We start from the raw sequence: 16,863 nt of genomic DNA on the forward strand, positions 1-16,863 counted from the left end.
TACACACCACTTCGCCTGACGCGACCCCTCTCCCCCAGAACTGCTAGCTGCTTCCGGTTCCTGCTGCAACCGGCGCCCGCCCTTCGCCTTCCGTCCTGCTCTCACCGTAGAAAAGACAATGGAAGCCCAATCACCGCCGGCGATGGCAGAGCGGGAGCGGGGCTCGGACCTGATCAGGGCCGCAGCGGGCTCAGAAGCAGCGGTACAGAGGTGGTGCTGCACTGTGTAGACTCTTGGCGGTCGGGGGTCCCCCAGCTTTTGATCTCGCTGGTGCCGCTTCGATTGATGGAGCTCCCAGTGCTCCTGGTTCTGCACGACTCTGTCCGTATTCCGCTTCCCCTGGTTCTTGCTCGGCAGTACGGCTCCCCAGCGCTCTCGGTTCAGCGCGGCTCCCCAGGAAACGCCACAACCAGGTAGAAGTCAGCGGTTCAAGGACTCTTCTTTTCGTTTCCGATTGCTCGCTGCTCGGGCAGTGCTTCGCCCCTGCTTCCTCAGCTAATCTCGCCAGACAAGATTTTTTCCGCCGTGCTGCCGCCGCCCCGGGTCCAAGATGCCCACTGGACTTGGGAGCGGTGTTTTTATGCCCCCCCGCTTTACATCCCCGGCTAGCTGGCCTTCGCTCCTATTGGGGGGTTTGCCCCTAGTGTTGACCCCATTGGCCGGCGGGGGCCCGGCGTCCCTTTGGCGCAGCTAGCGGGGGGTGAGGGGCGAGTGCCCGGACTTTCCCGCTTCTGGAGGGGGGTGCCCCGAACCGGTCTTTCTTGGGGGAGGAAGGGCCTGGCGTGGGTTAAGGCGCCGGCCCTCTAAGCCCCTTGCAGGAGCGGCCTCTGCGATTTCAACTGCAATTTTCTTAGCACACAAGTGGAAGCTCGCACTGCAGGGAGTGGACGAACTAGGGTCTGCCAAGAGAAACTAGACTGACACTTAGGCCAGTCGACATTTGTAATGAGCAAGATAACACTGGCGCTGTATACATAAGTAAAGTATGAGTCACACGAAGCGTGGCATGCACCCAAGTGGGAAGCCCAGGCACAAGGTCAAAGGCCAAAATGTCTTACTTGGATGTAGAGGCCGATCTGCTCTTCGCTCATGATCACCAGCGCCTCAGGGTTCAGGTTCAAGAGCCTCCAGTGTTGTTCCATAAAGGGCAGATGCTGGCAAGCTGACCATGTATTAAATCGAGGACTGTGCCCGGCGGCTGTAACTGGCCAGGGCAACAGCAACGAGTAAGATGAGCTGTTTCCCGCCACCCATGCCCAGCTGGCAGGCCATCATTTTGTCTCTACAGGCAAAGCTTCAGCACAACTGCAGAGACACACAGTGGATGATTGTAAGCCACCCGAGCTCTTGACAAGGATGACGAACAGCCAGGGGTCGCAAGCAAGGAGGCAATGGTCGCAGTGGGTGGCATAGTTTCTACCCCTAGCGACTCCTCATTGAGATCCATGGCCATGCTAGGAAAACTTAAATGCATAGCTTCTAGAAAAACAAATAGTGCACCGGAAGGAGTTTCAATCAAGACACCAGAAAGGAGAAAATGCTGAACTTTATTAAGGAAAACATGGCATGAGCTGAGGGCCTCTGTGGCACATTACCATCACAGGTTTCCCTTCCATGCCGTCACATCAACAGGCACAAGCAACTCCTGTAATCCTGGCTCTCAACATGTGGGCAGAACCAAAGCCCCTTTTCTGGTAATCATCATCACATAATTGTTTGGCGACAGCTGCACTGTCAAGCTAGACTATAAAAAGTGTTCTCAAAAGCAAAAAGACAGTTTTAATTTATCAGGCAGCACCAGCATCAGGCGCCACCTAATGGTGAGGCTATTGTTAGATGCCTCGTGTGAATTGACGAATCAGGCCTGCAAATCAGGCCTGCCTATTTATGGCCTAGCTCGACAGCGCAGCTGTTGCAAGACAATTATGTGAGCATTACTAGAGAGGGGCTTTGGTTCAGCGCACATGTTGGGAGCCAGGAGTACATGTTTTGATTGGGACAAAGTTGTGTGCTTCCACAAAAAGTGCTTGGACTCATTGCAGCTGTGATCATTTTGTTTATTTATCCAGCTGCAAAATGTATGTTGTTTTTCTCTGGCAGCGGTACAGATGGGAGGAGGGCAGTCATTAAGCTACATTGAGTTTTAAGTTTGGCTTGACAGTGCAGCTGACCTGACCTATTAACCTATACCAGTATTATTCTACAGCTCTTTACGACAACACAAATACATATCTATTCCCATGTAAATTACTTGTAATGCTTCACATTACCGTACAACATTCCTTTAAAGCCAGAACTATTGGCATTGCTTAGTGCTCTGCCGACCAAAGAATATGGCGTGGGGTCCTCCATGAGGTGGAGGGAGACATGGGCTTCTGCAGATGTGGCGGGTTGGCAAGCAATCCTCCAATTTCTAACTAAGGCCCTAAGTCTTACTACTGTTTACCTACCTTAGAAAACCTATCCTTACCTACTTCTCTCTCTCAAATAGAGCCTGACCATATGTTACCCATTACACTTCATAATTTTTTCTCTTTTACAGAAGCACGGATGTTGTGAAGTCTTTGTGCAAAGAAAGCATGTTTGAAGTGGAAGATCCTTGTGAACTTGGAGTCGAACTCTGCTAGTAAGATTTACTAAACCTCTCTGATTTAAAGTTTCTATAATCATACACAAAGAAATGTATAGAAAATTACTGTAAGGGGGTAAAAAATTTCCAGTTAGTGGTGCACATGGGAGACTTCAAGCACCAGTATTCGCCTGCAGGGTGAAGAATGAGGTGGGCCCTGCTGTCATCGCGCTATATAGTGCTCAACTGAGTCGGGCGAAGATCAGACCAAGAGCAGGCCTTTATGCACCCATCAGAGCCAGGCAGAGGCTGAGCTGGGCCCTCCCTTTTTCATGTTGCTACTTAAGCCCCACTTTTTAATCCATATCATGGGAAAGAGAAAAGAAGCCCCACAGTCAAATCTAGCTGTCCCTAATAATGAGTCATTTCTATCAAATGCTATTGAGGTAGGGAATGACAAGACCAATAATGTGGAGATGAGACTGAAAAATAAAACAAGAGAGGCAAGTGAGACAGCAATTCCAGAAGGAGGACTGCTGGGCGAGTAGGTAGGAGGTATGATTTGGCCTGAGAGGTGCTATTGTCTGTGCTATCGTCAACCAGGTTTAACCCATGTGTGCTGGAGAATTCACTTAAGCATCCTTTGTTGCTTGATACCATTGAGCTACCGTCAGACAAAAGACAACCATTGGCATGGCCAATAGGTCTCGCCTTTGGAATATTATATGTATTTAGCCATGCAGCACATTATCTTGGGTGCTACAACATCTAGTCAGAACTCCCACATCTGGAAGCGCTGTCAAAAAAATGTGCATACATTTCTTTTCAACTCAGCAAGGTCATACACTTTGAATGTGTCTTCTCTACACACGATGATAATTTCAAAGTTTTACAGCAGAATATTAGCGACTTTAGCAGAAAAGGTTCTGGGAGTAGCATGCAACTCGCAATAAAATGCTTCAATGCCTCCTTAAGAGTAGTAAGCACTATGGGCCAGATGTAGGTAAATTCAATTTAGCGAGTCCTTAATAGCGATTTTTACCGAATCACTATTAAGGACTCGCTAAATTGAATGTAGGTAGGAATCACTAAAATATTAGCGATTCCTTAATATTCCTTAATAATGAATCGCTAATTGAGATTCGTTAATAAGGAATACCTAGCCATTCATTCCTATGGGCTAGGAGGCCCATAGGAATGAATGGGAAGTTATTCACTATTTGCGATTCGGTATTAAAGAATCGCAAATTGCTGGACCTATTTCAAGGGTGCCAGGCTGTTGCACCCATGAAATGTGCATGTGTGCACATGTGGCGCACATCCATGTCAAGCGATTTCTTGAGGCTGAAGTGCACTTTTTTTAGTGCTTCTTACATTGCATTTATGGAATCGCTAATTCCGATTCCTTAAATGCAAGAGCAAAATAAGGAATCACAATTTTGCAATTCCTTATTTTGCAAGTTGATTTCAACTCACCTACATTGCTCTCAGCCAAATACTGGTCGGTAACGACCTCTAGGTATTTGGGCACCTACATCTTGGCCTATATGAATACAATTACAGATAAGTCCATTCAACCATAATCTGTTCTGACAGGCAGGCCATGCACCACAAAGTGGCCGATGCAATACTCATAGAGAGCAGCTCCAAGGAGCAACAACTAAGGACTGAAGGTCTTCGACAACTAAAAACTAGATGTTCTCTTTACAGCAGTGCACACACTAACGTACATCGAGCCAAATACACGCCTCAGTTAACAACTTCCCAAAGCCCATAGCATCCATAAGTTAGCACCAAAATGACTATAGGTTTGTCCACAGGATGCACCATCCCTCCGGACTGCACCCCTTTAACACCACCTCCTATGGCAACAAAGACCCCTAAACGCCTTACCTTGTGCACCCCTCTGTAGATTAATGGGCCGATTCCGATCTGGGTCGGAAAGCACTCCGACCGAGTCAGATCCGGGGTGTTTTCCGACCGATCCGGACTCCTGCAGTCCGACCGAGCGAGTACGATTCAGCCTTATGCTGTCGGACTCGGTTCGGTCGGACTCCCATAGAAGTTAATGGGAGCCAATCGTACGACGCGTACATGAGCTCCCATTGACTGAATGGGTCAGTCACGGACAAGTGCGCCCCGTACAGTGGGTACGCATTGGTGCCATCCGCACCGTACATGCCCGTGTTGAGGAGACCCATGGGTCTCCCCCTGTGTCCGAGTCGTAAGGCTGCGAGTAACAGGGGGTCTGACGCCGACCCTCGAATTCCAACTCCGGGAGCTATTGAGAGGCGGACGCTCCGACTCGATCCGGCTGTCCGAATCGAGCATCGTACTAGCTCGGTCGTGAAACGTCTCCCTTGCGTGCCACGGTTTGCTTGTAACTGAGTCGTACGGAGCGGTTCGGAACCGGAAATGATTCGGACGTAGATTTCGTGCTTGTTCACATCGTACTTCGACGTCCGGACCCATGTACGACTCAGACGGAAATTCAGCCTCCAAATCGGATCCGCTAATGCCGAACCCGATTCGGTGCCCTTCCGACCGAGATTGGAATCGGGCCCATAGAAGTAAAGATCCCAGGCCACATTGAAGCAGACTGGGTCAATGTTGGTAGACTGACCGTTGACATTGAGGAAGGAAACCTTGAAGGGACTGGAGCATTGCAAGCCATGGACATGGAAAGCGGACACAAACATGCGTTGCTCACAAGCCTAAGATTTTATTAAAAAGAGTAGAAGAACTAGAATGGGATCAAAATGGATTCAAGCTGTCAATTGTGAATTGAATAAAATGTCTGGCCATCTTGGAATCTGGCAGGCTCTTATCCACTACTCAAAGTAAGAAAAGATAGCAGTTTTCTCATTGAAATATGTAATGACATTAAATAATATACAACACAGCAGCCTCTAACTTGAAAATGCCACTAACATATATACATATATTTGTACCTACTGATACCCTACCCCCAGCCCCTAACTGAAATTCTCCTCTCAACACTGTAAATGGTTTGTTTTTAATTTTGTTGTACTTTAAACATTGACTGGACAAAACAAGATATGCTTCGATCGAAAGTTGGAATCCAGGTTTACTCGATCCACATTTCAGCATCCACCAAAAGGGCATATATTTAAAATACGGGAAAACCTTGCTGGGGGGGATGTGGGGATGTGGTATTTCCTGTTGTGTGGACATTTTGTGAGGCAATAGTAAAATTAGAATGCAGTCAGCTAACTGCAACACAACATTCTGAAAAGACGATCCAACACCAACTAAAAAAACTGTTCAACGTAACAGAAATAAACTGAAAGGAACTACTACATGTAATAGAGCCAGTAACCATGAGAATGAACTAAACACCAAAAGGATGGACAAATAAAACCAGTGGACCTATGAAAACAGGGGGGCATATTTACAAGCCTCCATTGCCACAGGAATGTCCCTTTTTATGACGTTCCTCTAGCAATAAACACTTTACCTTATTTACAAGGCAGTGTTAAGCCACTTATCATGGCTTATCGCCATCTTGTAAATAAGGCCCCCTTTCAAACACTATACTTAGTGTGGAAGGGGCGGGCCATTTGTGTTGCCACAGCACCCATTGATTTTGATGCTGCCCCCTATTTACATGGGTTGCATAAATAGGAAGCAGCCCCAAAATTAGGACCAGAAAAAAGCTGGTCTTAACATGGCATAATGTGGAGAAATACGTTATTTTTTCTCGTTTTTTGGCAGTTTCCTAGTGTGCTACATTGTGCAGCACACATAGAAACAGCAAATCGCCATGAAAGATTGTTCATGTGCAAGAAGGTGTCCCTTCCTGCACGTAAACAATCATTTATAAAATAACAATTTGAAAAATCTATGTAGGCTGCACAATGCAGCACACATAGAAGTTACAATTCCCCATTCTGGATTGTTTAAGTGCAGGAAGGGACACCTTTCTACACATAAACAATAATTCCCCACAAAGCAGACACCCTTGAACTCTGGTGCAAGGGTACCTATGTTGGTACTAGACAGCTATATTTAGCTCCTGTGCTAGGGGGAAACACAGGGTTGCCCCATATTCTTGTGAATATGGTGCATCCCTGCATTTTCAGAATGGTGGAGTGTGGTGTTAGCAATGTTTGCTCAATGCCACTCTTCGTCATTCCCTTGCGAATATACCTTCAAGGATTTATGACGGGCACACCAAGGAACAAATGAAAAGCAATGGGTGAGCTTGAAACCCACAGAGTAGATACAAAATGTCTTGAAGACACAGCGCATGCGCTGCCTAGGCGAGACCTAATAAAAGGGTCTATATATAGGCAGAAATTGAAAATAATGTCCAAGGATGTCATGGTAGTTTCGGCATCCTCTAAGCTTTCACAGAAGGGAAAAAAGCTATTCATGGGTCAAAGCAGCATGACATATAAATCTGGGAAGGTGCAAACTTTAAAAGCACATCTTTAACTTTTAATGGATAGTACTTCACGCACACTTGAGGGTGTGAAGAAAGACATGCTTAAAAAACATTTTGAACAGGTTAGACCCTTGGGAAATCTCAGTGAAATATTTATAGAATTGGCAGATTTGTACTTTACAAGAAGTGATTGGGCTAATGGTCAGCAGAGCGCCAGGCACATTAACATAGCCCAGGAATCTCCACCCAGGAAGGGGTCAGGTTTTTGCCATGGGCCTATCCAAATGGTTCAACAGGCCACACAAATGTTATTTTAGCGCGGGACTGTGGCCCCTTTTTAGTCTCACAGCATGGCGTTCCAGCGTCTCTGATTGAAGGGAATGGTGCGCAGTCTTTGCATTTTCCACCGAATGTGCATGATATTTGATTGTGTTCAAGGGGGTCCCTCGACTAAAACAAGGTCAGTTTGAGGGTTTGTAGGAGCTAAGAAAAAATACTGGATATTTTGAGGGGTGGGTGACATCTTTATATAACGAATGGTATTACCATGGTCAGGCCTACTCAGTAAATTTGGATGGGGCCTAAAACTAATGCAAATAATTGTGTGGGGGTCAATTTCAGAAGCCCGTTTTGTACTGGCCAATTTCACGCTGCATAATGGTAAAATCTCTGTGGTTCCCATGGGTTTTTCCGACAGAACTTCTCTCACTCGAAATGAGAGTAGGCGGGTACTCTAACTATTCCCTGTTTGCAAATGACAGCCTCCTGTCTCAAGCTGGTCCCCTTACGCCGTACTGTTAATCGTTTTACTCCCCTTAGTTGACTTGTAGATCAGGATAGACCACCCCTTTCACTGGGGCCCTCGAGGGAATGGGGGGGGGGGGATGCTGAAGTTATTAAGGGGAATTTCATAATGGACCAAGGTTACAACTTGGGGAGTCAAATAATATTAATAGTAATGAGAGGAATTTGAAGTCATTGTGCTGGAATATTGCTGTGGTGAGATGTAAGTTGTCGAATACAGATTGATGTGGTTTTATTTAACTTTTTCATATAGTGTGTTTGTAGGAAGCATAGCTAACTACCTCTTTCCACGTGTAGGGATATAGGAGCATATTACCAAGCAATACCGATAATTATCGCTATTGCTTGGTTAGAGACAAAAATTTACCGCTGAGCTGCGGCGATTTTTACCGCAAATAAACCTTGGTATTACCAAAGTTTATCGCAAATGCGATAATAATCGCCGCAATGCATGAATATCGCTGAAAAGTCAGCGATATTCATGCATTACCGAGCTAATGCTCTTAGCCATGTTATCCACCTCCCATTGGATAACATGGCTAAGAACTGCTCAGGGCAGGTGTTAGCTTTTGGAGATATTCGCGCTTAGCGCAAATATCTCCAAAAGTTGGTAATAGGAGATAGCTATCTCCTACTAGCTGTCACTAACTGGTGTTAGCGACAGCTAGGTAATAGGGAGATAATTTTATCTCCGCTTTCTTGGCTTTTAAAGCCAAAAAAGCGGAGATAAACCCCCTTGATAATATACCCCCATAGTTCTTTCTGTACCCCAGCTATTGCATCCAATAAAATGAGAGCATAGGCTTGTTTGACTATTCTAATTCTTAATAGTATGTCGGCAAAGTGAGTTATAAATGCCTCAAGTCCCAATATTTTCAATTTTTATGTGACGATCTTAAGGATGGTAGTCCATGTTTGCTAATCAATTGTTAATAAAATAGTTTTGAAGGTTCTTGGGAGCATGGCTCTGCAAGCCAACATGGTGGCCGCCTGCTCTATGAGCTCCCAGTGGCGGGCTCTTAAATCCATAGCAATCTACTGCTACAGGACGGTGGGGGAGTTCCAAGACATTGTTGCACCTCTGTGGGGCTTGCAGGCAGGAGACACACTGAGCCACGGTTGCCAACTTGTGCCTTCTTGACTGGTGGCGCTCAGCGAGGTAAGGTTCCTGCCTGACACGCGCAGCTGTGATTTCTCCCCTGATGGCACCTTCACTGTGGTGAAGCAGGGATGGGAGACCTGCGGGGGTCAAAGTGGAAGGTTGTGGAGACAGGAGCCACTGCCCATAGAACTCTGGGGGACTCTGGTGTGGTCTATCACACTACGCCTGGAGCGAAGTGGGGCCAGCTATGATTCCCGCATCAAAGCACTGCATCCCATTGAGGACTGGTTGTGCCCAACAGCAACACTGCAAGGTAGTAGAGGAACCCCCTTCCCGGCTTTACCTGAAGCACCTGGGGGCCCTTATGGTGCAATCCACACCCTCTCTTTGCGCAGACCGATTCCTCCACACTGTTGTGCCACTTGGTGGACTGGGGCTTTCCCGCCTTTATGATCTACTAGCAGCCCGTCCCGACGTTGTCCGGGTATGAATTGCTGCCGGCCAGTAGTATATTGTTTCGTAGGATTTCTTTATGATAGCATTTCTTATCTGTGACAGGCCTGTGAAACGCTCCGATTCAAAGTGCACTGCTGATGCACTTAAGAGTGCGCGTTCAGTAGTGTGTGAACTCGAGTTTCCCTACTTTATTTTCCTTGCAATATTATATAGCGCGAACTCGACAACATGGCATGAGCACAATTTACATTACAGAAGAACACATTGATTTGTGGTAGGCACGGGGAGACCTTCGCACTCGCTATGAGGGGTTGGTGGTTCTGGGGGATTTCAACTTCCATTGGGAAATCACCCCGAGGAATAATCAGGCAAACCAACTAGAGGAAGTCCTTACACATCTAGGACTCACACAGGTGGTGGGGGAGCCTTCCCACATGAAGGGTCATACTCTAGATCTGATCTGGTCCTCCCATCCTCTTCTAACTCCCCGGTGATCTCCCCTTGCCCTTGGTCGGATCACTATTTGATTGAAGGTCACTTTCCTCTCTTGCTAGGACAGCAAGAAGTTAAATCTCAGTGGAAACTCCTGCGGAGCTGGAAGCAGATCAAAGCTGATGAGGTTATCACTGCCCTTTCACATACTACATATCCCCTGTTACTAAATGACGATGTGAACACTGTAAGTACCGCCTTGCAGGTCTCCCTCAAAGAAGCTATTGAGGTTGTCGCCCCTGCGCGTAAAATCAGGATGAGAGACAAGGGCAAAGCCGCAGGATGGTTTAACCAAGATCTCAGGGTACTAAAGCAAGCTCTACGCCAACGTGAAAGAGCCTGGCGGAAGTCCAGCGCGCCCTTGGAACATGAAGCCTACACACGGCAGCTAGCACTTTATAAAAAAGCCATTCGTTTGAGAAAGGCTGATTTCTATGAAACAGTCATCTCAACGGCAGCTAATCCCCAGAGAGAGGTCTTTAGAGTCCTGAATGATCTACGTACCATCAAAGAGCCAAAACCTTCCTTTGACTCCAAAGACTGTCAGGACTTTCAAGACTTTTTTATGAACAAAATTAAGAATTTGGTCTCAGAAATTAGTCAGATTCCAATCCTCCCGTGCTCTGCAGAACCTGTCCCACCTCCCATCAGACCCACCATACAAAAACTATCAGTCCTACCAGCTCTAACTAAGGAGTGCCTAGCGACTATATTGAACCGGGTGAAATCAGGCTCTCCAGCTGACCCCTGTCCACCGCAGATCTTTAAGCTGGGTTGGCCGGGATTGGAGAACAATGTCCTTAGGCTACTTAACCACTCCATCAAGCAGGGACTGGTTCCCTCTAATTTTAAAGAGGCTAGGGTAGTTCCGCTACTGAAGAAAGATGGTGCGGACCCAAAAAACCTAAAGAACTTTAGGCCAATTTCCCAGCTCCCTTTTCTTGCAAAGATCCTGGAGCAACATGTTCTACATTCTCTTACCCACTTCCTGGAAAGTAACCATCTTCTGGAGCCCAACCAGGCGGGCTTCAGAGCACACCACAGCACGGAACTTGTGATGCTCTCCGTGCTGGATGACCTAAGACTCAAGGTGGACAATAAGAAACCTTGTGCCTGATCCTCTTGGACTTATCCGCTGCATTTGATACTGTTAATCACTGCCAACTTTTGTCGCGGATACAGGACCTGGGGATTCAGGGTACAGCCTTCGCCTGGTTAACATCTTTCCTGGAAGACAGATCGCAACGAGTACAGCTTGCTGATCTTGTATCTAAACCAGCAAAACTGACTTGCGGCGTGCCTCAGGGCTCGGCCCTGTCACCCCTACTGTTCAACATATACCTTCAGCCACTGATTGCGTCATTAAATAGGATGGACTGTAGAGTCTACAATTATGCAGACGACACACAAATCCTGATTCAGATCGAGGACACCGCTCAGGCTCATTTGAGAATGCAGAACACTCTCAAATTTATAATCAGCTGGATGTCGAACAACTATCTAAAAATAAATCCTGACAAAACCGAAGTCCTGGCAATTACCACAGCTGCCAACCCATGGTGCGACCAGTTTTGGCCAGCTGAATTGGGCCCACTCCCAGCCCCAGCCCCAGCAGTCAAAAGTCTGGGCATCAAAATTGATGCCCGACTATCAATGACTCAGCAGGTATCATCTGTGGTCGGCGTCTGTGTGAGTCTGATCCGCCAGCTGAGGAAACTCTCCTCAGTTTTATCTTTTTCCACCATGAGGCTGGCGGTCTCCGCCTTAATTCTGGCACGACTAGACTACGGTAACTCTCTGTACTATGGCCTCCCGAACAACCTTCTGGCCCGACTTCAGGTCGTAATGAATGATGCAGCAAGACTCATCTTTAATAAACCTAGGCACACTCGGGCCACACCCCTACTTCGCAGCTTGCATTGGCTACCCATTGCCCAAAGAACTAAATTTAAAAGTCTCTGCATTGCTCACAAAGCGGTTTACGGCTCAGCCCCCAAATACATTAAAGATCGGCTCCCTAGGTATTTTCCCAATAGGTCTCTCCGGTCAGCTAAGGCATGTAACCTAATCTGCCCTCTGTACAATCTCACATCCAAGGGCGGCAGAGCCTTTTCTAGCACTGTCCCCCAGGCATGGAACCTTCTCCCGGTTGAACTCAGGAAGGAAGCAAATCTATTGCTGTTCAGGAAAAAGCTGAAGACAGTGCTCTTCGCAGAGGCATGGGGACCTCTGTGATCCGCTTTTTTCGTCTACTGATGTTATGTTTCCGCTGATAGCGCTTAGATACCCCTGGGTGATATAGCGCTTTACAAGCTCATAATAACATAACATAACATAACAAAGCGATTTGCCTGGAATCACAGGATGTTCAGCTGATGCAGAGATTCTAACGTAGCTCCCCATCTCTAAAGTTCGCAATTCTAGAACTTGTGGTGGGAGGTGTGTCTAAAAGTGTATGTCAGTGCTGGGCATCAATGAGAGAGACCTGTGCATTTTTCAAATTGGTGGTGAAAAAATATGAGTATGTTGCTGGAGATGTGGGCCGCCGTGCCACCAATGTACTTACGGGGGAGCGTAAACACCCATTATTCCGCAAATTTCTTTCCGCATACCATCACTCTGCATACTTTCATTACGAAAGTACTGTGACTCCTCAAAGCCATTATAACGCATGGCATTACATTTTATATGCTTTTACCATGCATACATTTACAACGAAATTCGTTGTAAATGCATCAATGGTAAAAGCATGTTTTTAATTTTTTTTTGGATAAGGCAAGTATGGGTATAGGGGTATATGTTTTGGGGTACTGAGGTGTTTTAATGGTTCAGATATAGTTTTGGGTTATGGGGTACAGGGGTATTTTTAGGGTTCAGGGCTAGGTTTGGGTTTTGGGGTATAGGGGTATTTTTAGGGTTCAGGGGTAGGTTTGGGTTTTTGGGGTACAAGGGTATTTTAAGGGTTCAGGTCTAGGTTTGAGTTTTGGGGTACAGGGGTATTTTTAGGGTTCAGGGCTAGGTTTGGGTTTTGGGATACAGGGGTATTTTAGGGTTCAGGGGTAGGTTTGGGTTTTGGGGTACAGGGGTATTTTTAGGGTTCAGGGGTATGTTTGGGTTTTGAGGTACAGGGGTATTTATAGGGTTCAGGGCTAGGTTTTGGTTTTGGGGTACAGGGGTATTTTTAGGGTTTAGGGATAGGTTTGGGTTTTGGGGTACAGGGTATATTTATAGGGTTAAAATAGGTTAGTGTTTAAGGGTGTTGGGGTATTTTAAAGAGTAAGGGTGGGTTATAATTATGGGGTGCAGGTGTATTTAAAGTAGGGGTGGGCGGAATTGCCGCGAACTTGGTACAATAAATCCACAATATTTCGTTCCGTCAGATTTTCAATTATTAAAACAGAAACCTCATATATTCAAGGTAAAATAACAAGGGGCAGATTTATGAAGGCCTTGCGCCGCCGGTGCGTCATTTTTAACATGGGAAAAAGTGACGCACAGGTGGCGCAAGTCCTTCATAAATCTGCCCCAAAGTATTTCTACATGCTAAAATGCATATAGTCATTTCACAAAAGTGAAATTAGCTTCCAGCAAGCAGTGAGAGAGGTGATGATTTTGAGATCAAGCCCCTGCAAACCATTATGGGACGAGATTAGCAGTGGGAAGTGAATATTATAGTATCCAAATAATACTACAAAGAGCTGCAGTTCACCTCGTTCTCCCCAGTTGTCCCCAAGAGGCAAATGCAATAGCATTTAAAATATTATACATCAAGCTGCAGTTCACCTCGTCGTCCCAAGATGTCCCTGATGAGGCAAATGCAATAGCATTTAAAATATTACACATCAAGCTGCAGTTCACCTCATGTCCCTAGATGTCCCTGATGATGCAAATGCAATAGCATTTAAAATATTATATATCAAGCTGCAGTTCACCTACCCATCCCTAGATGTCCCTGATGAGGCAAATGCAATAGCATTTAAAATATTATACATCAAGCTGCAGTTCACCTCGTCGTCCCAGGATGTCCCTGATGAGTAAAATTCAAAAACATTAAAACCCTTTCTTAAATGCTAAAAAGTATGCTAAGCTTATCCCATAATGCTTTGCAGGGCCTTTTAGTTGCATTTTTGCCCATAACTGTACTTGGGGTGGTTCTAAGAGAATGGGACCTCCACTGAATTACTATTTAAAGGGAGCAGGAATGTATAGAACCTGGGAAGAAAAAACAACACTTGTGACGGAATGCCCCCAGCGATTGTCACGCCCCCAGCACACACCCACAGCACAATGCAGACACGCCCACAAGGGACTACTTTGCTGGCACGGTTCTTTTACATTTAAAATGTATATGGTGGGCGTCTGCATAGCCTATGTCCTTCTGCTGCAACTACCCTTTCCAACGCTGTATTGGGTGTTGTGATTGGTGCTGTGGTTCCCGAGTTTACCTGGCCAAAAGGTGCAAGTTCTCTCTTTATAATAGTAGTATAGATAATCTACCAGAGAGGCGATGAGCAACATTAGTCGAATGGTACACTCCTGCGCCACATAGGACCTGCTCTGAGTCTCCTTGCAGAATGTCACTCACAAAGAGGACGTCTCCACCATCCGCCAGCTTGATAAATAGCTGGCCTTTTGAGAATTCCTCTCCAGCCCAGAAACTTGAAGCACATCCCTGAGCACTGACACGCAGACTGCTGGTGCTGCCCAACCCCCTGTGACTCATAAAAGGGAGCGGTGGGCAAGCAGAGCTCGTCCCACCTCCCTGAATTTTTGTGGCATCCTAAGACCTTTGGCTACTGGCAGTGACATTGGGTGGGGGGGAGAAACCACCCCAGCTTCTCCTTGATGTACTGTGAGCAGCCCTGGAACACAGGTCACACCCATCGCACGCAACAGCTCAGGGTCCCCCTCTCAGTGGTAAGCTGTTTGGTCAACTCGCGCTACCCCCACAATTCAGACTTCCAGAAGCAACTTAAGGATCTCACTGATGGGGTCGACTACTTAAAATATTGGGCAGAGGAGGATGCGGTAAGAGCCAGATGCTGCAACATATGGATTGTGGGACAGCCAGAGGGAAGCAATGGCACCTACATTGTGGATTAACTGGGGACCTGGTTCTGAGATCGTGTGGGTCACCCCCACAATATCATTCCATTCTTCTCAATCAAAAGGGTCCATAGAGTGCTCGAGAAACACCCTCCGGTGGGGGCGCGCCTTTGACTAGGAGTGGGGATAGACCGTGACACTATCCTCAAAATGGTGAGGTGCTCGGACCGGCTCCTACAGGACAACCAACACTTTTCTATCTTTCTGGATTACATCCTGGCAGTTTAAAGATAGCATGTATGCTTTCTAGGAGTAAATTGGCAGCTGCGGTAGCTGAGGATCGATTACATCCTTCTGTTTATGGCTAAACTGACAGTCATTGCAGACAACAAAACCCACTTCTTTGCAGCCCCCTCAGATACATGGTACTCGCTGGAGGCCATGACTCCTTCTGCCAGCAGGGCACCCCCAAGGGAGGGTCAAGGGACATCATCAAGGGATCGCGGTTGATGCTCCAGGAGAAGGAAGGTCAGACCTGGCGGACAGGGCAAGGACCAGGTCCAAATCTGCCCTGGACATGGTAATGCCTTCTGGGACCCTTCTGGGATCCTCTCCTGTTACTTTTCAACTGATTCAGATGCTGGCCTGTGTGACCTCGGCTGTCCTCTTCGGGTGACCCCACAAACAGAAGATAATTTACTCAACACCTGGAATGATGTATACCACTCATGGCCTAATGGCCCGAACTTAATGCAGCACACATAGAAGCTGCAAAACGTCATTTTTTTCAATGAGTGTTTATGTGCAGGAAGGTACATCTTCCTGCACATAAACAATCAACGGCATTTTGCTGTTTCTATGTGTGCTGCACAACGCAGAACACACAGAATCAGCAAAAACGAGGAGAAATAAAGCACTTCTCCTCATTTTGCCATGCTAAGAACAATTTTTCACTGGTCTTAATTTTGGCCCTGATTCCTATTTATGCCACCCTTGTAAATAGGGGCAGAAGCAAAATCAATGGGTGTTGCGGTGGAACGCCCGCTGCAACACCCATTGCCCTCCCCTTTCATGCTAAGTGTAGCATGAAAAGGTGCCTTATTTACAGGCCTTGTAAATAATCCATAACCTCTATCGCCACCACAACGTCGGAAAATAGTGACGTTGTGGTGGAGATAGGGGCTTGTAAATATGCCCCAATGTTTCTATTCCTTCTACACTTTGTCCCTCTTCTTCCTAGTACCCATGCTCCCCTCACCCTAGGGCCTGCCATATTAATACCACCGTCAGGTCCGCTCGCCTCCTTAAGAGAATGTCTGGGAGAAGTACATCACATAATGGGGCATATTACCAAGCAATAGCGATAATTATCGCTATTGCTTGGTTAGAGACAAAATTTTACCGCTGAGCTGCGTGATTTTTATCGCAGATAAACCTTGGTATTACCAAGGTTTATCGCAAATGTGATATAAATCGGCCGCAATGCATGAATATCGCTGAAAAGTCAGCGATATTCATGCATTACCGAGCTAATGCTCTTAGCCATGTTATCCACCTCCCATTGGATAACATGGCTAAGAACTGCTCAGGGCAGGTGTTAGCTTTTGGAGATATTCGCGCTTAGCGCAAATATCTCCAAAAGTTCGTAATAGGAGATAGCGATGTTAGCGACTGTTTCCAGTCGCTAACATCTTGGCACGCCCACTTTGCATGTCATTAGTGATAAATATCACTGACATGTAAAGTGGGGCCCAAGATGGTCGCTATCTCCTACTAGCTGTCGCTAACTGGTGTTAGCGACAGCTAGGTAATAGGGAGATAATTTTATCTCCGCTTTCTTGGCTTTTAAAGCCAAAAAAGCGGAGATAAACCCCCTTGATAATATGCCCCAATATGACTAGCACACAATCCTACCAAATCATCTCCTAGACTATAAAGGGCATGCATACTGCCTCCAAGTGCTACAACAATCACACGTATCTCCAG

The 16,863-nt window shown here is 46.5% G+C and overlaps 1 protein-coding gene across 1 annotated transcript in view; it reads left to right on the forward strand.

Annotated features, from left to right (window-relative positions):
- The window catches only part of LOC147730217 (uncharacterized), a 330,076-nt gene that overhangs the window by 236,347 nt on the left and 76,866 nt on the right, over positions 1 to 16,863 (forward strand). The window contains exon 4 of the mRNA XM_086958528.1: positions 2,543 to 2,626. Within this exon, the coding sequence (XP_086814654.1) occupies positions 2,543 to 2,626 (84 nt within the window). The remainder of the gene's footprint in view (positions 1 to 2,542; positions 2,627 to 16,863) is intronic.

This window comes from Lissotriton vulgaris, chromosome 2_1 (genome assembly GCF_964263255.1).
Source record: "Lissotriton vulgaris chromosome 2_1, aLisVul1.2, whole genome shotgun sequence".
NCBI lineage: Eukaryota > Metazoa > Chordata > Amphibia > Caudata > Salamandridae > Lissotriton > Lissotriton vulgaris.